This window comes from Temnothorax americanus, unplaced genomic scaffold (assembly GCF_048541705.1).
Source record: "Temnothorax americanus isolate GAGA-0224 unplaced genomic scaffold, ASM4854170v1 Scaffold29, whole genome shotgun sequence".
NCBI lineage: Eukaryota > Metazoa > Arthropoda > Insecta > Hymenoptera > Formicidae > Temnothorax > Temnothorax americanus.
The window spans coordinates 402,341-426,153 of record NW_027509432.1 but is presented as its reverse complement, the minus strand read 5'-3'; the positions used below and the strand labels follow the sequence as shown (position 1 = coordinate 426,153).

The window sequence follows — 23,813 nt, the reverse complement described above, 5'->3', positions numbered from 1 at the left end:
AATGCCAATAGTTTACGCGACGGAGCTCGTACTTCAAAAGCGAGAACGCAATTTCGAGGTCCTGATGTGGAAAGCACTACTTGAAAGAAGTATTAGAGACAAGAAGGAAAGATTAAGCGTCAGCATGTTGTGTCTCCAGAGGTGGTTTCCTAGTATGCCAGTGGGCACACACGTCCACGAACTATGCTTGGCCGCATAACACGGGCTTTGTCTACTGCGAAGCAAAAAGGTGACAGCAGGAACTTGAAAGGACTCTAATTACGTCAGAGGATTAACTTTGTGTAATAAGCTATGACTGAGTCGGAACAGTAACTCGCACCTATTTTCCTATGCTACGATTTAACATAACTATTCAACACCGATACTATTATATTAATTTTTTTTATCAATAAAGAGCACTCTACCACAAACTTCTTAGCAAATAAAAGAACAAACATCTAGTAGTTGAGAAGCAATGTTATGATTTCTGATAAGATGTTCCTCGAACAACTATTGTAAAATAAATATAACGATAATTTTATCATTCTGTATTCTTATACTTTGCAAGTTTCGAACTTACATGCTTATAGTAATCCCTTCGTTCCATCATCATTCGTAACGACTTACGATTAAAGTGCGTAAAGCGTTAATTAATCATACGCAACACCGCTATGTAAGCATTTATATCTTCCAATATGAAATCCGATTATAGATCGTGTGTGTATATCCGAACGATGTTTTATATTCAGCGTGTCGCGACAGGTCGGTTTCAATTTCTTCCACTGATACTGACGCTAGGGCGAACGCTGGTATCCAAGAAAAAAGGATGCTTTTTCACACGAACTACCATCAGCACGAAGCCTGCAAATTCCACACCGGTTCTCCTCTGTGGTTCTATCGCGGATAGTAATTTCCAGGCGCGGCATTTGCGTTTTAAGCCGCTTAATGCGCGAGAAGAGAATTTGCCAGGAATTTAATCAACTCGGCCGAACGTTGATTGCCGAATGGCAATTATCGTGTTCGCGACCGTCAGAGAGTCTTGTCGTTAAACGCGACGGAGTGTTTGACACCTTCCTTCTTACCAGCAATACCGACGACGACGGACACGTCGGAAAGTCATTTCTAAAGGGAAACGAAGTCGCGCGGTGTTCCGTCGCGGAGGAATAATAACGAGACGTAGTTATCGATGGATTAATGGGAAAAATTGCCTGTCGATCTCCAAAGTAAAGAACGAATGGAGATTTGGTTTAAAGGTTGTTGACTTTCGAATGCGCATGCCTCTTTAAAATTACGCTTCGAGACATTTTAACGCGACATCTTGATCCTGCTTTCTGCTTTATACAAAGAAAACTCAACAGTTATCCGCTTAAGAGAAAGTTAAAAGAAAATCCTTTATGAGATAATATACTTCTCAAGATATGAAACAAGATTTCAACTGTCAGATGTACTACTTAATTTGCATCTATGTAATTCTATATTTTATTACTTTAGTCGCACATAAATATAGAGTGATCATTAACTTTTATATGTTCACACATATATTTTAAAATTATGCGCGCGTAAAAACGCAAGATAAATTTTAATTAATATTGATATCGTAATCAAATATAGATGACGCATCGGATGACTTTTCGCGATTAAAAATGATCAAACACATTTCTCGCCCAGGTCGTGTCCAACATAAGATATTGCGACGGATCATATCAAACCCACTACTCCGCTTTCGTTCGCTTTTCCTCCTTGTTGTATCCTCTTTCGAAAGTATCGAGCTGATTGGAACGTGCAAAATGAAAGGGAAAAGGAGAGGAGTACGGAGACGTACTTTACTCCACTTTCAAACAGCACATAAAGTGACGAACTTTGTCCTTCGTGGACCTGACACACACCGATTGTATTTTCTAGAAGTACGAACTCCTCTAGAAAAAGACTAGAGGTGAGTACCTTTGAGAGAAAAATCGTTGCTTGATAGAGCAATGATGCTCGCGCACTTATATTAACCGCGTGCTATCCTTTAGATGTTGTAGAATAATATACAGAATATATAGATCGCAGTGGGGTAAGTATATTGACCGTCTCGTGAATGCAACACGGGAAAACCCGATCGAACGCGTTACGCGTGCCCGTGTCGCACGTTCAATAATGTCGAGTAGATGCAATTTCCTGCCACTGGCATGCAAATTAATGTTTCTTTGCGCGACAGCAAAAATGCGTTCGCGCCCGCGCGCATCTCGCGACTAAACGTACGCATGACTCCCGTTAGACCGTCATCCACCGTATCAATTGATCCGGATGCGGCAGAGAAGCGTAACCAGAAGTACTTTGGTCCGGTAAACGGGTAATGGACGCATCTATTTTATCCAAGCCGCGGCAATTAGCGAAAATACCCTTTTCACGCTTCGCTAGGAACACCTGCGCACACTTTATTCCTTGCGTGCGAGAGCTAGTAGATCGAATCGTTACTCGCGTTTACGATCGGCTCGCAAAAGAAGAAGTAAACGGATTTTTTTGATGGTACAAAATATGTTTCTATTTAAAAGAGAAGCTTTCTATATTTACATAACGTGTACCGGATACACGCATGGAGATGGAAATATTTATTTAACAAAATATAAAAGCAATGCGATATATGTTTTTATCCCACCTATGATATATCTGATAAAATACTGATATATCGATCACTCAATCGGTTGATCAATTATTTATTGACGACATGTTCAGGTATTGTACGTTATCATATGTTGCCATACGTTACCATATTACATAATCTTACACGATTCCTTTTATTAGGTAATATTTTCATTTCTTTATGTAAAACAAAATTATCGTTGTAAATAACTAAACATAGACAAAAAATGTACGAAATTTAGTTTAAAAATAAGTTATTGAGGTGTATTACCTTTCATAAATTATTCAGTAAATATATATTATTTTCAGTATATACATATCTTAACATGGCCTAATTTTTTCGAGAATATTTTTATAACTTTTGTGAGTTTGAGCTTTATATAACATTCATAAAAAAATATATATATACTGTTTACATATTCTACTCTCTGCGATCGAGAGACATTTCCCGACGAACTTGTATCGACGGCAGATATGGTATATACTTCTGTCATACCCTGCCTCACAAGCGAAAATACAAAGAAGAAAAGGTCAGGAGTGGCCTGCCTAGACTGAAATATTTGTGAAATATACTTTACATAGGTTATATAGGCATGCAGTATGTTGTATTGCACGCACATATACCGAATATTCACGCATATAATTATTGATTAATCTGTCCCCTCAGAACAGAATGAAATCTTTCTACATTTCATTATCGTTTACTGCAACAACGTTGTATGTTGCAATTTTGCTTTTTTTCGATTCAGTAAAAAATATATAAAAAAAAGACAATTTCGGAATTTTTGTTTTAAAGGTGGTTATATATTTTTCGTGTCGAGCATAGCCACGAGGAGCGGGGTAGTTTTATGGCTATCGTTGCGTCATAAAACCGTGATATCTTCGCGTAAGTAGAAAATGCAACGATATAGCCTGGCACATAGTTTCTCACTAAGTAGTCTTGGCAACACGATCCAGGAATTCGATCGGTTTGTGCGGTCCTTTTTAGCATGTCCAGTGATCATTAACAAACGCAACTACATTGGTAAATCCTCTGTGAAATTTGAATAAGTGTCGAGCTTTCAAATGCTAGTCAAGCGGAAATCATTATCCGATTATCCGCTTCAAAGCGCTTCGTTTATTCCGTTATTTTATTTTATATTTATAAAATTCTCAAGAGCTTTTTTTATATATATACGTTCCCCGTTAAATTAATCATCTTTTTAGAATAAAAGTGAATTTTCTGCCGTTAAAAAATACAGGATGCTTAATTATTTAATTATCGAGATCAGTTTATATAAAACATGTAGAGGGGCCAATTAAAAAAAAAAAAATGCGTTTCACACTTTTAAGAGATATAGGTATAGGTATTATACATATAATATACTGTAGTTGTACCTCTTTTTGCTATGTGCAATAAAGTATATCAAGCATACATCGAATTGTCTTGCGGGAAAGAGCACTGACAATAAACTCCAGGTTATAAGCTTTAAAGACGATAGAGATGTGAAAACGTTCTGATGTTAAACGAGAGGTTATATAATTTTCATTCAGCTTGCACGTCGCCCCGTTATAAGCTCCGTTATAATCCCTGTTGTTTCTACCTCGCCTCATTGTTACAAGATATCACTTCAGATATCACTTCTTTGCAAAACTCTGTTACACTCTCTTATACCGACGCGATGGTCCATCCTTTCCATTTCTTATTTGTTCAATTACCTTTTAGAATATTCTTGTCATCTAATTATAATTATATTTTTATAATAATTTTTTTACTAATTTGTACATCAAATATAAAAAACGAAAAATGTATAATGTTTGTTCGATTATTCATCTTTCGCTTCAATTTTTTTTAAAGATTTTTTCATGTAATTAAATTCTTCATTTTCACTCTTACGTAATACGTTATAGGCGTCTTTGGTAAATCACGTCATGTAACAACAACATACGGCAGACATCCCGTAAACGCAGATCTAGAGTCTTAAAAGTGCCGCAAGAAACGAGAGTGCGCCACGGCGTTAAATGAAGAATCATAATTTTCAACTGGGTGACACGTCGAGCCATCGCGGCCCATAATCCCCTTCCATTTCTCCGCCTCTCTGCCTCTGCCTCGTGCGCGGAATCACCACCCTTTACCACTTAACGCAGACCGAAACTTCCCTTCGTCGCATCCACGCGATTCTTCGTTCGCCACTCCTTCTCCGCGTTGTGTCGCGTCGCGTCGCCTCGCCTCGCTCTTCTCGGTTCACCCGCGCCGCATTTGCAGGCACCAAGCGTATACATATATCACAGTCGCGTTTCCGATGTACTCATCGAGCCGTGCTGCGCTCCTATTCTTCAAACCTCTGGAGGTCGCGTAGCCGAGTGTAGGCCAACGCGATGCCGTAGTTGTCGTTCTCTCCTTGCCGTCCAGAAAATTTATAAGTCTCCCTCTTTACACTTCTCGGACCTTTCGTTGCACGGTAAACTTTCCTACTCTTCCGTCCCCCTTCCATCTCGCCGGCCATCTCCGGAAAACTTTATAATTTTATCGGTGGTAGTACTTCATAGCGCGATATCCATTAGCGTTAATTCGGGGCTACTTAGCGGTCGGCCAGTTTAAGTTAAGGGGCGACACTCGAGCGAACACTCGGGTAAATATCCGTGGCTAGGGTCCAGAGAGAAACTTTCCGTGATGCTCCAGTTCACGTAATCATGGATGCCAGAATCAAGACTTTTTGCAAGTACCTACCCCCCCCCCCCATGAGTCGAACGACCGTGGCTTTTCTTTCGCGTGCAAGATGAATGCGCGCGCGTCATTCTCAAAGTAAACCAACCTACCTACTCGCGATTCCGCCCATGGTGCACGCAATAAGTCTCGCTCGACCACTATCTAATGCGGCCAATATTTTCATCGTGTACTTTTGCGTAATTTGACTTCCCTTAAAGCTCTCTACATTATTTAAAAAAACCGATCGATACCGATAAGACGCACAACTGATTCACGTTTCGTAGGGCGTGCGCTTTTCTTATTTTACCTTATCATAATTTATTTACTTTTATTAATAAAACTTTTTTCTCTCCAATTATGTATCTCGCGAAGCGTTACATAATTAGAGAGGACCATAATAGAACTGTTCTGCAATTCAAATATATAGCGCAGACAATTATGTACAAACACCGTGTGGAATTGTGATACATAGAGAGATTTTAATGGCCTTCGTTATGTCCGTATGCGAGAGAGAAATATTTCTTGTTTCAGTAACTTGAATACGTTGGCAAACGTAAGTACCTCGAGCGCACGACGAGTAGTCACTTCCTCGTAACCTACTTCAAGTTCCTCTCTACATCCACGCCCTGCGATAACTCTATTTTGCCTTCTTGTTAAGGATATACGCTTTTCCCTATGCCTTAGCCTCTCTTCCTCCTTTTTCCCCGCTCGTTGCGCGACAGCTAGCGAGATCCTCCGTGTGTCCTCTACATCTCTTCCGGGACGTCTCTTCCCATGGGTCTAAGCGTGCGCGTTTCCGCGGATGCAAAACGTTATGCATGGCTGTATAAAGTGGTATAGGGTAAGCACGCGACTCGACGAAGGAAGGGAGAGCCCACAATCCACCGTCCTACGTTATGGAAGCGCACGCGTGTTTCCCCTAAGTCATGAAAGTCTTATGACCGAGGAGGTCCGACTCTCGCAATTCCCGCGGCGTTAGCTTCGACGAAAATAGGATCGTTGACCGAATCTACCTCATCGTACTTCGCCGTGTGTGCTGGCGCGCAACGAATTACCTCTCCGCGTCGAATTAGTAAAGAGCAGCGTGTGAATTAGCAACCACTGCAGGGCCACTTCCGTTTAGAACACACCACACGGCGCGAACATGGTGCGACGCTGCGACGCCTCTTCATCGATCGCGTTACATGGCGTTACACGGCGTTGCTTATGGATCGTCTATTTTACATCAATCTAGGTCTCGATGGTCAATGTTATTTAACGTTAGGTCAATGTATCTTCACAGACCAGATAGCTAATTTTTAAGAGTTATCTGACAAGATATAGGCTTTATAAAACCTAAAGATTACCTTCAGCTTTAATAACTTGTTGGATCACAGGTATTATTATAATGGCGTAATTAAAAACATTAAGGAAGATTAAGTATTATACCACAGTCTTGCTATAACTAGGTCGGCAGGGACCTAGAGTAATCCTTTTGCTATCCATAGTTTAGGTGCCACGAAGTAATTATGGCCCAGCAATAATTTAACTTTCGCGTAGTAATGAATTTCAGCTATATCGCGGTGTGTTAATGACGTATTACGGACGACAAGGGACCTCGTGAAGGACAACAAGGATTTCGTGTAATATCGAGTATAAATTAATTTTGGCGTAATTAACGATCGATACCTATCGCAACGTTGCGGATGCTTGCGTCCGTGTGTCGGTTTCCCTAAACGAAAATGGTACAAAATGAGCGGATTCCAAGCAAAATGTTAATTGTGCGTTAATTATTGTTAATCGATGTGTAACGCTGTTAACGACACGAAACAACGACATAAAGAAACAAGTAACTTGTTATAAAATGCGTCACTAGTACCAGTTTATTGAATGGAAAGTGAAAAATTGTCATATATCAGGAGTCCATCTATATCTCGTAACGTAAAATATTACATATCCACCTGCAGATTAACCGTAAATCGCTCTCACGTTCCAGTGCTCAACGGATCAAGTCTTCCGCTGTCCTCTGCCCAATAAGCGACGGAAAATGGTTTACGACTTTACCGTGTTTTGACGTGCACGACGGAGAAGTACACACGAGCCGAGGAAGCGATATTTGAGAAATAACATCGAGAACGGATTTACGACGTTTTCACGACGTGCAGTACTGCGCGAGCGAGAGACGGGGATGGAAGGGAGAAGTCGGGATAAAAATGAGGGGTAAAGGCTGACGGGAAAAACGGCAAACATATTTTTGAGCTTCGACGGAAAACGCCGTTAAACCGATCGACAGAAGTCTCGAGTTCATAGAAAGGACGTAGACGGGCGGAAATAGGAATTAATGAACCTCGGATCGGGGAACGGGATAGCGAGCGAGGATATTACGTGTTGAGGATATGGGCTTGCCAATTACAATCGTATCCGAGCGGCTAGCGCTCCCACGAGGCTTGCAGTCGCCGCGCCGCGCCGCGCCGCCGACCGTTTCTATCCAACGGCGCGTCCATACACTCGCTCATGCTTGTGTACATACACGAGTATCGTAAATATATAATATATATATATACACACACACACATACACACATATGTTGGGGATATGCGTGTGCGTGTGTGGACACGTATAACTACAGAGCGGCACGTAATGTGTACAGGCAACTCCATCGCCGTTTCTATTTTCCGTCTGCTACACCGCAACTTCGAGTCAGTCAACCGCAAAATGTATCATCCCCTAGTTTGTACTCGCCGGTTAAATTAGATTTTATTGGACTGTTATCCATTCTACGCTCCCAGAAAGTACTTCCGGTCGAAGCAATCACAGCAGACCGCCTCCCCGCATCGCGCATCGCATCGGTCCAAAATTCGTCTCCGCTCCGACAGGTCGGGTGCGGTCTGCACCGAAAAACAAAGCCAACCTGCCGATAGTTTACGGTGTCGGTTAACTCTTTTCAGTCTACCGCTATTTTAATGTTTCTTTGTAGTTTGTACACATTATTCACGGTAGGAAACAATTTTTTCGACACTTTTATTCAGCGTGTCGTAAAAGGTTAAGCGGACGATTGTGCGAGGAACTGCTCTCGAAGCGCAGCTTATTTCGAACGATAAATCCTACGCTTAAAAAAAAAATAGATATTGGAAGCGAAACGCTCGTTGTAATAATGTAGGAATACTTTAAGCGTTTCGCGTAGCATCCAGATTTGAAAGCTCTTATATTGAGTATACGCTCGTTTAGCCATTGTAGTTTTTCGCTCGGCTGGAAAGGTAAAACTGATGAGGACGCACGTGAAACAGCTTATTCGTGCCGCTAAGTTTCCTCGATACCTGCGTGACGTAGACAAACTGTCATAACTTCCTCGAAATTGTCGAGCTGAACACCCTATCATCCCTCAAACTTCCGTTTTCGAAACCATGCCGTGCACGTGAACGTTTCCGCTTACCTTCCGTCGCTCTAGCTGACTTTAAGGGCTAATACATGTTGTACATTGACCGGTAACGTTTAGTCGATGTCCTCGCAAACAATAATTTACGTAATAATTACTCTTCAAATCAGATCAAGCAAAATCAAGAATACAACTTACGATCGAAATATATTATAAATAAAATATATCAAAAATATTTTAATTTAGAATACAGAGAGAGAGAGAGAGAGAGAGAGAGAGAGAGAGAGAGAAAGAGAAAGAGCAGACATAAATAAATTATTCAATAAAATTTCTCAATAATAAGTTTCTATTAATTGTAAGACATTTTACAGTTTTAGACAATGTTAATCCTCACAATTACTGAGAAACTGTGAATGTTTATTACTGACGCATGTGTTTGTGTTTAATAAAAGTGCGCGCGGATCGTGTCTGTTTGCGTAACATTGTTTGCCATCCTTACTAAACTTCGCAATATCCGGTTTTTACAAACTTTTATAATGGCGGGGATACACTTTTATTCCTCTTCCTCTTAACTTAAAATAGTGATCATAAAATCACGACAAAACTCTACGTTTGAGAACACAATTGAAAGAGCAAATGGTTGAAAGAAAATGTCACGATATATAAGATGTCCCGAAACTATGGCCAATCTCCTTTCATCTATAGATTCTTTGACCAGAATTGAATTGATCTTCCAAATTTAACGAAAATTTAAAGGTTCTTTTTAATACTTAAAAAATATTTATTAAAACTTGTGACTGATGAAAATAATAGGGGGGGGGGAATCGCGTGTTCTGTTTCAAAAGTTATTTTGCTTTGGTAATCAAATGAATGTTTTTTTAATAAAAACGAAAAAATATCAACGAGTAAAGTATCTTTTTCATCTTTTAAAAGCATAAATTAACAGAAAAGCATATATATATTTAACACCAATTTAATATTTTTATTCCAACAACAATAAACCAAATTTAAAAAATTATCTTATATATTGTAATTGCAGTTTCGAAAAAATATAGGACATAATAATTTTAATTTAAATAATAATAATATTTCTTTCAATAAAAACTCTATTGTGAGAATTCCGTAATAAATGCAATGATATTTTTAATACATTGAATTTTTTAATTTGCAAATATAGCGAGTTTCTTCATTTTCATTAATTTTCCATTCATGAATGCTCACAAGTAATAGTAGTAATAAGGTAATAATGCACATGCATCACCATGTGTGAATCACTTTCGTTATACATCACTAGAAATTGCTAAATCGATATAATGTGGAGTACCTCAAACTATTTAGCAAATATATAGCGTCCGCGGTAAAAGAGATGCTTTTTGATTATCGAACTTTCACTGCGTGCTTTAATGTCGCAGTGGTTTCTTATACCGAGAAATTATCGGAACAGCGACTTTGTGATGAAAGAAACTACCAAACGCCTTTTGTGCTGCGTCTCCCCGTGAAGCTACCCTCCCTCTTTACCCTCTTGCGTCGAAGCTGCTACGAGTGCAACTAATGATAATTGTTACGACCGTCATGGTGGTGGCTTTTATTTTGCGGGACCATTCCCGCGGTAACGCCGCAAAAACGCGAACGTTAGCGTCGAGCCTTAGCGCAAACTTTAGGCAGACGAAGATTACGCGGCAATAACTCGCGGATATATACAAGCGCTTGTAATAAATGTATTCGTTCGCGGAAAAAGCTGCCGGTAAAATCCGCGCCGGGCTTCCGGAGAGCTTCTTACTACCCTTGCTTCCTCAGGCCTCCGGAGAGCCTTTACTTCGTCTTCTTCCTAACTCTTTCTTCTCGTTCGTCTCCGCCGGTTACCCGCGAGAGAGTCTGATTTTTTCATGATCGAGAAATCGTGTAGCGTGCGAGCGTAAATATATTATCGCGCGTCAGACGGAGGGATAGAGGCAGTTCCTTTGAGTTAGACATTTTTCGGAAGTCGAAAATATCTATTTAAATTTGAGAGAGCGCGATGCGCGTTCACATTTAATATAAATATTAAGCGCTCCGATATATTACATCCATTATAGAATAGGAGAAACTTCGCGCCGCATCTTGACGCTGAATCTAACGCTTAGATGAAATGGCCGCGAAGTTGCTACAGAGTAGTAGGTGCAACCAAGTGGACGGCTGCACGCTTTATCAGTGCTCGAAGACACAACCGATGCTTCTTCTCGGCGTTTCCCCGCAGATTAGAAAGTTCAGAACAAGATTAACACTGATATAACGCGCGCGTAATATTAAAAATTATTAACTAAATTTGCTGCGGACTGTGAAGTCAATATCGACTTTATTACTTCGGAAAGTTTCGCCCTAAAGCTCAAATTTTATGATTGCATTAATCTGTCCAAACTTTTTTATTGGTCAGCGGCATTTATTAATAGAGATATTAAACGTAATTGCAACAAATGAAACGCATTCTAAATACGATTTATCTATATATATATGTATTTAGAACACCAATTAAAATGATAAATTATATCTAGACGACATAATCAATATTTTTACCGGTACGACTCGAGTTCTCGTAATATCTGTTTTTTGAGCAAATATTCGCGCAAATTTTATCTCTCGCGAATGGAGGAAATATTTATTTACTGTTTAACGCTGCCGGTCCATAGAGAATTCTTTAAATCCTCGACGCAAACGCAAGAGAATCTTTTTCAAAGGTCGGAGCGGCTGAAAAATTAATACGGGTTCCTTTGATTGTCCGCTGGCTTCGTCGCCACTCTACACATACGGGAATATGTCGCGTACTACCAACACACATCGGATGGGACTACGGCGGTATAAAATAATCATTTTGATAGTAATATTTAAAATGGTTAAGTCTCGAGTGAGGCATTATAGTCAGAATAATCCATGACCACGATTCCGCGAGGTGTGTCTCTACATTTCTAAATTTATTTACGGGTCTACCTTCTCAACGATTTCTCCTACGATGATTGACAAGTGTCTTTAAATACCTTTTCCAGATCAATTATGTATGTAATTGATAGCAACGTAGCGCTCTAACATATTTTATTAATTATATTACGATAATTAATAATATAATCGAATAATAATAATCATAACTTTGAGAATCGTTTAGCCAGTTTAAAAAGGTCAAATATGTAAGTTTTAACACATTCATTATACGTATAAATAAATTTTTATCTTGTCTGAAAACTTACTTGTCATCAGCAACTATACAATTGTACTGAAAAAAATATGATCGATGTGGTGAGTGTTGAATAGCCACTACGCTTACGCGACCAATTTCAGACTCGCAAATCGGAAAACTCGTTTGTCTTTATCAACAGCGAATGGCGTACAGCTCTGCTCAGTAAACTTCTCTCGTAGCGATTTAATGCACAGTTCATTAAACATATAAATGTGGCGTAAACGCCTTTATCGGTGCAATTTTACGTGAATTGTATTAATAAGTATTTTAATCATTAAGCTAGATCTATCCCTCTATCTTTCACCCGCGAAAAGTCGCAAAGAAAACATATATCAAAAAGACACGCGCTATTGATGCGCGAAAGACTAGATTCGCTCACGCTGTTAATTCAATCGTCAAAGCCCGCGGACAAGGCGATAAAACGATCGAGAAAGTTCCGTATCCGCAAGAACGGGTTGAATACGAATTTCACGATACGCTAGGGTAAGTACTGTTACGCTTCATCGATCGAGACCGATCTCTGAGCCAATATCTCATCCTCGCTTGCGGTCTATTAGATTTCTACGGCTTCCGAGGGGTCACCGTCTCCCTGTCGTCTCTCTTCCTCTTTTCTCCATGGAGAAAAGAGCTAACGTAAACCGTGACTCTTTCAACGTCAATCCCTGAAAAGCGCGCGAGATGGATCTTATACATTTCCGACAGTTCGGGACTTACCTCGGAACGTTCGATTTTCGGTATCCCGACCGTACACACGCGGAGAAATCGATAGCCCAGTCGCCGAATCGACGGCTCGACGGCAAGAGATCCACTGCTTGCAGTCACGACGATTTATATATATATATCGGTATCCCCTATGATTCCTGCGGTAAGGTGCGCGAGCATTCCCAGTTCCCAGCTACATGTTAATGCCGCTCGTCGCATAATGTTTATGAATAGCTTTTACGATGTATTTTCTATATAATCTATATAGCCGCGCGTGAATCGTAGCAATTATTCAAATAGGAACAAAAAGGAAATACAAATAAATCAATTTGGGTGTCGATGCGATAAATACACACACACACAACATGCGTTTAAGTTAATTATTTAAAATATTTAAGTATTTCTCGAAAAAACGTGTGATAAATAATTCTATAATAGTGTCATTTCTAATAAGTGGTAAATACTCGATCCTTGCATGAGTTCTTGCAGTCAAATCCTTTTTCCATAATTTACACACGACAACATCGTAATAATTCTCGCCGTAACGGCAGAGGAAAAATTTGAAGAAACTTTCTTTGGGGAGGCGAAGAAAGGGGGATAAAAGGTTAAAGTGTTCTGCTGTAAATTTCGGTGGTCGCGTACGCAATGCCGGACAAGTGTCGATAATAGGATCCTACAAGTTTCTTTTTTTCGCCGCGGCTGGTTTACTACCCATTTTATCACGCGAGGTCGTTTCGTTTCTAGTGGATCATTCTGCACCCGACACATAGACGCAGGTGGGCACGCTTTATGGCTGACGTTAATATGATCAAACCTCATTGTGGTGGATGTCGTCGCTAGAACCTAGCGATGGGATAGCACGTATTATTTGTCCTTACATGCAACATCAATGTCTCTCTTTCTCTCTCATTACTGACGATGTAATCATCTCTCCCGTTTTATCACGACGCGTTTGCATTGTAATGACTTGACGTGCTCACGTAGAGCAGCCACGAATTTCCCCTCGATTACGTTGCATGCATTTATGACAATCCTAAATGAGAGAACACTGAATAATCAACTATCATCAAGATCACGATTCAGTTAATGAATTCTCAGTAAATCACGGCGATAATAACCATTATTGTCGCGATGTTACTGCGATTATTGCAAATCTTTCGTAGAAAATATTAGAGAGAATTCCTTTTCTTTTGCAACGTACAACGCAACGTTCATATACGTATTTGCGGCTACTTGTTTAATAAATTAGCGTATGACAAACAATATCTGCGATTGGGGCGTGCGACATCAATGTGCCATTTATTATGTAGCAAATTTACCGTTATGCATACACCTGTATACCTGATCAGCATGCTAGTAGAATATTTTTAACTAGATGCGTGTGCAATGCGCTAGACGAGCGTACATATTCATAACTGATGAATAACGTGAATATTCAAGAATATAAAATTTGAGTGCTTGCGCTCCACTTACGGCCATGTAAATTTGTTATTCCATTCATAAATTATGAGCCATAACGACACATTAATCTAGAGTTTGCCAATATAGCTGTCGTGCATTATCGCAATTACGAAATAGCGTATCACGCATCAAACTCATCGAACTCATTGACAGCCGCGCGTTATTCGTGATTCTTTTAGATTTGTTCGACAAACGCGCCATCGATATGATACCGGTCGAATTGACAAAGTCATATATCGCATACAAGTGTGATATGGATTTGAGAGATCTAATAAAAAAAGATCGTCTACAACAATCATATAACACGATACGACATTACTGTCTAAATAACATTCATCATCCTCTCTCGCAGAAAAGAAGAATCTTTTTATTCTCGTCCATGACAGAAGGAACGATATTTCATCGGCAATTAAATCGCTCTAATAGTAGTAGAGGAAATTTGTTATCGCTGGGTACGTCGTAGAAAGTTTGCGACACTTACATCTTAAGTGTAAAGCGTGCGCACTGCAGAAAGTTATTATTAGTTTCACAGGAAAGCGCACTTTCCGGCTTGGAGACGAGCGTAAAATACCGGGAAACAACGTTACGTCGTTTGCAAAGTTAGCATCGTGCGAGCATAGCACATACATAGCACTTTCCCGAACGGAGTGAGAAAATTGTAGAATTTCGATCCATCATTCGTACGCTCCCGTTTCCGTTTCGTTTCTCTCTCTCTCTCTCTCTCTCTCTCTCTCTCTCTCTCTCTCTCTCTCTCTCTCTCTCTCGCGGATTCTCGACCCGGATTTCTTCCATACGGTTTCTCGCCGTACGACGGCGGTGGCGGTCTGGCATAGCCATTAGAATTTACCGTCTCGCGGCTGACATTATCTGCGACGAAATACGTTATTTTTCGGGGAGCTAACGCGTATATACGTTTAGCAGAACATTACCCTCGTTGACGCGCGTGAGTTTGTCCGCGGACGTTATTTATTGCTTATTCGCTTCACTCCGCGTCGTACGGTAAACAGCACTGTACGAGGACGAGGGACCTATAAAGTGATCCTGGATGCACGCGTTATTGAGCTCAGTGTATACCGTGTCCCGACACGCAATTTGTTCTTTCTCTCACAGTTAAGCGTGAAAAAATTGGAAAAACTTGACCATCCGTTTCCGATAGAACAACTTCCTCCGTCTATTTATCGGCGCACTTAATTTCTGCGGTAATTACCTTATCGACGTCCGTTTCGCTCCCGTTCGATTAAAAAACAAAGACGAGGAAAAAGGCGAGAATACGCAGAAGTTAGCCCTTGGTAGGTTTTCACGGTGCGAACCGACGATATTTTCACGTAACCAACCAATTACGTAAATGAAACCCACTCTCACTAGTCTCACTACGACGACATTGCTCATTCTCACTTTACGTAATTACAGTTAGTGCACAAACGTGTCATGGATCTGTGATCGAAATGTACCGATATCGCTTTGAAAACATTTCAATCTTCCTCTCGTGACCGTTAATTCATGCCTTGACGACCTCAATGCTGACGTGAAAAACTGCTCGTTTTCATTCTCGGTTATATCTTATATAATATCAATTTCAAAGCTAAAACGCAATCGACTTTTTTCAAAGATAAAAAACGAAAATATATTAATGTATACTCGACACATCTACAGCGTAACTACGTGCAAATAATTTGAAGCACTTGGCGAATAAAAGCAGATAGCTATATCGTTATTTTCGACGGTTTTACGATAGCTGCTTTACGGTAACCCTAAGCATCGCGCGGAGGAGAGTTTGAAAGACAGGATAGGATCGACCTTCATAAGCTTCGGTGTCTCATAGCATAGCTCTCATTCGAGCCTCGAGCACCCTCATGACTCCGTTGTGCTGGTAAAGGTTCTCATTGTCACGCATTCCTACGTACGCCGCAGCTGTTGTTGTTCACCCGTATCAAGAGATAGATTTACATGAGTAAACACGTTGAGGTCTAGAGTCCCACGTACAAATTGAGATTAGAGTCAAGCCTTGGAGTATTTGAATAATTTGAATGCATGTAATTAAATGTTAAAGGACCATATGACCATATGACTATACGCGCATCGAAAGTATGGTTTCCGTATATAAACTTATAATTTATATAAAGAGAGAGACTTGATTTTGATGATGATTAATATATGTATATATTTATATATATTATAATATAATGAATCTATAGATCTAATGTGTCCTTTTTCATCGCGTAATATGTAATAGAAATTCTACGATATCGTAATCACACAATACTCAAATGCTGCTAAATTGCGCCTATATAATTGTCAATAAAAGACGGATTAAGTTTCGAGTTCGGAGTCACGAGCAAACGGGTAGACAGGAGTCAAGTCATCGACGGGAACTACTTGTCAACTGAATTTATGGCGAATACTCAAGACATAAGACAAGCATCTTATTTTCATGAAAAAACCGTAAAGTTCGGAGTCCGTCGAGCTTTCACCATCGTCCGTAACATACGGGTGATGATTCTACAAGCGTAAAGTACTCACAAAGTTTATACGCCGCTGCGTTACGGAGAAGTTATGTGTCGAGGGCTCTATGGAAAATCATATTTCTACACGTATTCGCCGACATTCATGTTGAAGACATCAAAATAATCCTTTTAAACAACGACAGGAACCATATACCCCCGGGGCTGATGTTACCCTTATTCTTTCAGACTTCATAAAAGTATGTTACGTCTAAAGTAAAATTTTATTTTACATCGAGGTATCCTGTTTCCTAGACTGTGCGTCACGTTTCCCAGATTACATTTCAGTCGTTCGAAAAGTCCCGCGGGTGCGATCTTTCTTCTTTTTTTTTTACGAAACTAGCAGATCTGATAATGATCTGCTAGTTATGATATAAGTTGGTAAGCCGTATCATTTATCGGCATAGACGTCCTTTTTTTTCACGTTTAACGAAGGTCTCATGCCTGTCATCTTTTAAGTAAAATCCCAATTTTACAGTACCTTTAGTTTGCACAAATTTATCTTTTCCGGAGGAAGTACCATGGGACGCGGCGAGGCAATTATTGATTAAGAAAAGTGATAAATCGCGTGTACAGCATGCAATGTATACTTACTAGTAGCGCTGACAGCTGGTCCGATGACCGAGTACTTGGGGTTCCCTGTAGCAGCCCCTGGGACCTTGTCCGGCTCTGAAACACATTATTGTAATTATCCTCAGAATATACAGTGCCGTTAATTACAACAGGGAGTCGCGTATGCAATGGACCGCAGCCAATCTACTTTAGCACAAAGGATCTGGCCCCATGATTCATCGTCTTGTAAATATGTAATGGTGTGTTTTTGTTCAAAATAAGAATACTTAGCGCTTCAACGCTTAGATTTTGTCAAAATAATGATTAAATGTCGATATTGAATATTGATGAAATTTAATGCACGTTGATCATATAATGAGCGAGGGCATTATCGACAATTATGCCTTGTAATAATACGATATATGTCGGAAACCCAGTTATCAACCCAGTTACGGTAATCAATATTATGATATGTTTATTTATCATTTTATTGTATATCTGTTAATGGCAATATCGAAAAATATAGTAATAACAACGGGTAAGTTCAAAGAACAATCCAAATGTGCCTGAAAAAGGTTTGGCCAATTACCAAGTAAGCAAAGAAGATGCCATTTCCAGGATGAGTATAACGCAAGCTTTCTCTCCGGGTGTTACAGTTTGCTGGAAAGCTTCACGATCTTCCTTGCCGACCGTCAAAAGCTCCAGCATTACTGGAAAGCTTCGCAAAAGCTCTGTTTCATGGCGCTTTCACACTTCAGCATAGCGACGCGTTATGTTGAGCTTTTGAACTTCTTCTACTTGAAGCCGTGGTACCGACCGGGTTCGCAACTTGGCATTTCGATAATTCAATATTATCAACTAAATTTTTAATAACTACTTCTTTTCGACTTTATAATCATTCTTTTTCAATCGATTATTTAAAACTACAAATTTATGTCTATTGCAAGGAATACTTTATTAATAAAGATATTGAAGATACAAATTATATGAAAAGCTCTATTTACAAGACGAGAATTTTCATAATACTAATAATCAATGGAGATTTATTTAAAAAAATACAAAATTTGACTATCGCGAATATGCTGGTTTTCATAAAACCATAAAATTGCCAAATAAGTGAGGAAGATGAGCAATCTGGATTTGAACACAGCGCAAAAGATTTCTACGACTATTCCTCAGCACGCGATATAAGGCCATGGATAATTTAATGGCTCGTCCCATGACTGTAGGGACTCACCTGAGCGGAAATGGTATCAATAGCCGCGGTCTTACACATCGCAGGAGATGAGACGGTGCCGAAGAAAGAGGAATGTGGCCGTAGCGGGAGAATGGTCGGAAGGATGGACTTTCGTGATGTCGACGAGTAATCATCGTTCGTTACTGACCAGGATGTAGCGCATCGTCCAATGGCTGGAATTGGAACATCGCCTTAAAGCCCTGGCCCGGCCACTCGGAATTAGCGACGAACTCGACGTAGAGACCTGGCCCCGTGCTGAGTACCTCCACTTCCGCTCCCTGGTTGCAGAGTACGGCTATTGTGGGAGCCCCTGAATCCGTTCCGTCGTGTACCCTGATTAAATCCGCCCTATTCAGGCAACTGTAACAGGATGCACCTTTCGTTAGAAGCCGGCAACTTATCGGTACATTACCTTCAGTCGTGCTTAATTCCCGCTCTGAAAAATTGGAATATTCTCTTTTAAGCTAATTGACACTTGTGCTGTTAACAAGTATTGTGAAATAAAGAATCCATCGATAAAATTTATGTTAACGTAATTTTGCTGCCTTAGCGTTAGTAGTGCCCCCTAAGTCAAAGCATCTTGCTTTGTAGAAGTTTACCTTCATAAAGATTTGAATCTTATAATGGGACGCGCGAATAAAGAGAAAATCCACGAGATTCTCGGCGACGACGAAGGTATGTTAAGTTCGCTTTGAGTGCTGTGGCTCGTCTAGATAATGCGCGCGAGAGGAAACGAGACCGAAAGGGGAGACAAAAGAGATGAGAGATGGAAGACAGTTCAGTGGGGTTTAAGGTGAAACTGTAAAGAGTGTACGCAGTGACAAAGGATGGCATCATCGGCAAGACGGGCGGTGGGCGGCAGGCCAAGGAGAGAGTCTCGACGACCGACGCGACGCGGCGATTCGTTCCATATATGTACGTGAACTACTCCGCTCGATCGAACCGAAGAAGAGTATTACATCTCCGGTGCCTTCAAAAGCCTTAGGAATCGTGCACTACATCGACGGGATCGCGATCCGATCGATTTAAAGGCTTGATCGATGACGGCAGACGGGATAACCTTATTACTTGCACGGGTTAAGCAATTACGTTGGCAGAGAAAGATTATCGTCGGAAGAGCCAGAGATTAAAGAGCCACCCCTGTCCCGCCTAGCCTGTCCGTTCCGCTTCCTTGCCTCTGAACCTACACGTGCGACTTCTGATGACCTCACTTACACGTACACGATAGCCACGATAGCGTCGCTCGTCGTTGACGTAATGCCGTAAAATATTTTATATCTACCGCGAATCAACAGAGACACGAGATTATATTTCCAATTTCGATCGATGAATTTGAACATTATAATGAGTAGACGCATGCAATCAGACTCAAATCAGTTTGAAACAATCAAATAGAAAAGTTGAATGCGGTTAGTGGTGCGCGTAAGTGAACTCAACGCGAAGGCAAGCAAATCCGTCTATCAAAGTTAATCTAGCGTAGCATCGCGCGCCTGGAGTGTGTACACGGAATTCTTCAAGTGCCCAACAAGATTTACTTCGGGCCATCACCGACTCCATTTTGCTCTCGTCGATTTTATTCGTATTTCGTCTACTATGTCTCAGTGGCTATTCCATGAATATCGTTAAAGTAGCGTTTACCTTTGGAAACTTGAATTCAAGCGTAAAAGCACGTTCAAGTATCGAATGGCGATACAAAGAACCGTTTTACAGCTACTTTTTCTTTTTATTAAACTTTTCGCGAGTTAACGTATATGGTAAGGCCCAGGTAAGGGATTATTCATTACTTTATATCCGTAGGAAGGGATTATTGATACTGTCGATAGATCCCCCAACTATAACTTTATATGAGCGAACGAGCGGCATATGTGCGTGTTATAAGCGTGCACTCGGGTAGAGTAGGAGTGTATCGAGTGCTGGATGGAGGAGTCTCTCGGTATCTATCAGCACCATTCACGATAATATCCGAGTGCATCTGACGGAGCGGCTTAACGTTGATATATGGAGGCATTTCTCAGCTCTTACCCGAGCTCTTACAGATTTTTACCACCAGTCTTGGAGGAAGTGCCATCGGCCACGACATAAATTAACGCTATCGATCGCAGATTTGTCGACCGTATATCGCGTATCGCCTTTCAATTCTCGCGTTAGGTTTAACCGAAGATATAATATACTGCAGCGATTATAATATTTAAATTAATATAGATATTTATATATATATATCCAATTTCTTTTCTAAATCGGCATTTTTATAATTGTAGAGAAAACACAATCATTCACAAGCTAAAACTGCAAATGTAAAATAAAATCTCTTTTTCGATTTATTTATTATCGCGTTATTGACTTTATTCACTAAAAAATAATTAGCGGCATGTAAAGTTTTGATAAATGATTAAACGAAAATCCAGTTATGATCGTATGTATAGTGATGTTTCGTGAAAGCATGAAAAGTGAATAATTGCGTGAGTCGATGTTATTTGGTCAGATTTAGATATTCTTCTCTGATTTGACATTACACAGCGAATGCATTCATTCGCCATAACCATTTCGTATAAAATATGTCAGCGTAGAGCTAATATTGTGTCCATTTATCCCGTTATATAAACATCGTTGGATCCGACATCGACACACATTCATGTGAGAATATGAATATATTATTTAATTAATTTTTACATACATAAAAGAATCACAAATATTATTTCTGTAAAGAGCGATTAATATATTATTATAAATATATTCTTGATAATCGTATTTTTGATAGATACATCTTTTTTGCAAAAGTATGGAAGAGATTAGATGTGTAAATTATTCGAGAAAAACATATATCCCAATATTTTCGGAGTAAATAAATTACCTAACGCTATAGGAATTAATTATTTAAAAATTGCAAATTTTGTCATAAAAATAAATCCTGGTTTTTATCGCATTGGCAGCCAATTGCTCGTGAATCGCTATATGCTACAGGCTATAGCCCGATAGAACGTGCGAAACAGAATATAGAGTGAAGTTTAAATGAGATTTGGTACCAGAGAGAAAGAGAGAGAGAGAGAGAGAGAGAGAGAGAGAGAGAGTTTTATACTCACAAAATAAAACAACCGCCAAATAAAGCAGACAGCTAAAAAATTTAGGCAATAATATGTGTCTAGAATAATATATATATATATATATATATATATATATATATATATATATACACCTCTTTAAAATATTTATAAAAAAATCAATTTTTTCTTACTATACATAAGTACATCTAGTAAGTATGGATCAATTACAATGTTGATATATGTATAAAAGCAGATTTTATAAAAAAATAAAACTATTTTAAATATTTTATCCGAAAATGCGCGGATACGAAAGCTAGTTATTTTCAGAATGATATTTTCTTTCTATTTTCAGCTATGTTGCTTTCATACCGAGATTTGTGTAATAGTATTTCATAATACGATTTCAAAATTGCTTATTATTCATATCTTGTTGCACTCTCTGTAAAAATTACATTTGTTTTCGTATTATTTGAACTAGCCCTATTGTATACAATTTTCTCAGATTTTATATAAACCGCGCGTCATTTTTTACGCTCATGAGGTATTGTATTTGTAAAAATTGTTTTTTGAAATCAGATTGAAATCATATCTTCATATTAATCATATCATCATATTTTCTACGCTGAGTTGTTTTACGATAATTATACAATTTGCTCATAAAATGTTATTATTTGATGACAAAACCAAGTAAAAATTTCTCTTTTATCTTGAGATTATTTGCTTCAGCATTTTTTCAATTTCTGCAGTTTTCAATCGCAAAATCATCGATTTTGATTTGAGAGTTTAAAGTTAAAAGGTCACTAACGAAATGAAATTAAAGGAGCTCAATACTGAATTAGGACAGAGTTCGAGGATTTATCAAGGATTAACTCCTGCACGCTGCAACTGCAAGTCCCCAGGCACCTCTCGTTTCTCCAAGTCGACCTCCCAATCACCATTCTCAGCTCTAAGTCTTCGCGCAGAGAGGAACTTTATGTGGGTTAAGTAGAATCGTGGTCCACATATTCAAAGGATTTAGAGGTCAGGTGTAACTGGCACACCCTACGATTTAAAAAGAGAGAATTCTCGGAAAAGTACGCTATCGCTGTCAAGTCGAGATCGCATTGCGGCGCAGTTAATTACAACGAGCGGTGAAATTCGTGCATTAAATTCGTATAGCTGGCTTTAAATCCTTAACAAAGACCGATAGGAACGTAGTTTTCTGGTACCGGTAGAATTCGTCGTAAATATCCTGGGAAAATATTCATAGCGCTCGCAGGCGGAATATGAAGTTTACCGACCTACATGTAAGAAACATGAGAGAGAGAGAAAGAAAAAGAGAGAGAGAGAGAGAGAGAGAGAGAGAGAGATCTCGACGTGAAATATAGCTAAAGTAAAATATATATGAGATTTGCTTGAAAAAATATTCTGATCTTCAGCACGTGCATACGAAGTCCAGGCTTGTCGCGTTTTCAATGGCACTAACGGGGGAAAACGAGGAGACAGGAGGATCTATGGCAACCACCTTGAAAGGATCGGTAGTCAAGCTCGCAGTGTTACTGCCTGGCAGATTTATGTCAGTAATATCTGAAGCATTAGCAATTTGACGTATTGGCGATCGTAAAATTTGGAGTCGCGCGCAGGAAGAGGCTATCTCTCATTCATGGACTGATAATACATCAGAACCCTTCGGGTCGGCGAGCGCGAATGTATCTGGTCTCCCGCTGATTTGCATGTCGTAAGTACACGGAACATCAGCTCCGCGTATACCCTAAGTACTCAGGAGCAATACCGATCACGGAAGACCAACTCACGAACACTCCTCGCGCAGCGTAACGAGATATATCTAACGACCGCGATTATTCTCGGCACGCACATGGAACGCTCATAAAACGTAGGAAGTTCAATACGTACAGCAGCGTTCAAATTACAGCAAACTCGTCCGTCGATCGATCGTCGACTCGCACGTTCATTGGTCAACGCGAAAAACATTACTGCACAAACAAGCCTATCTCTTCACTGAATATTTGATTGAAATTTTAAATTAATATAGATATCTCTCCAAATATAAAATAGCTCCTTTTCATTCACATATGTGACATTTTCTTTATGTTTAATGTTTATAATGCATAGTTTCGGTAATGATAAATTTTAACTAATAGTATAAGAAAAGGAGACTTATCTACAAATAAATTAATATATAAACTTATTTAAACAATAATATTAAAAACCATTTACTTAAAAAAGGAAAACTTTTTTTATGTTTTACATTTATTTCAAATGTTAGGGGAATCTTGTGTTTTATAATTTACAAAATCGATGTTTCTATGATACGTCTATAATATAACGACACGCATGGTGACTCTTACTTGTCGATGTCACTCTGGCCGTTGCTTATCTTTTTGCTTCAAATATATATGGGTTATCTATATTCTACGATATATCTCAAAAAGTATATGCATGGAAAAAAATTTTGGAAAAGGA

General features: G+C 39.4%; 2 protein-coding genes across 4 annotated transcripts in view; one reads left to right on the top strand and one right to left on the bottom strand.

Moving 5' to 3' along the window:
• The window catches only part of M (zona pellucida domain-containing protein miniature), a 267,575-nt gene that overhangs the window by 98,797 nt on the left and 144,965 nt on the right, over window positions 1-23,813 (top strand). The gene's annotated exons all lie outside the window — the stretch shown is intronic.
• Window positions 1-23,813, bottom strand: part of Sol1 (CUB domain-containing protein Sol1) — a 232,044-nt gene that overhangs the window by 95,590 nt on the left and 112,641 nt on the right. For all 3 annotated transcript variants that reach the window (XM_077410713.1, XM_077410711.1, XM_077410712.1), the window contains exons 7-8: window positions 18,458-18,669; window positions 17,115-17,189 (exon numbers count right to left, since the gene is read on the bottom strand). In XM_077410713.1, the coding sequence (XP_077266839.1) occupies window positions 17,115-17,189; window positions 18,458-18,669 (287 nt within the window). The remainder of the gene's footprint in view (window positions 1-17,114; window positions 17,190-18,457; window positions 18,670-23,813) is intronic.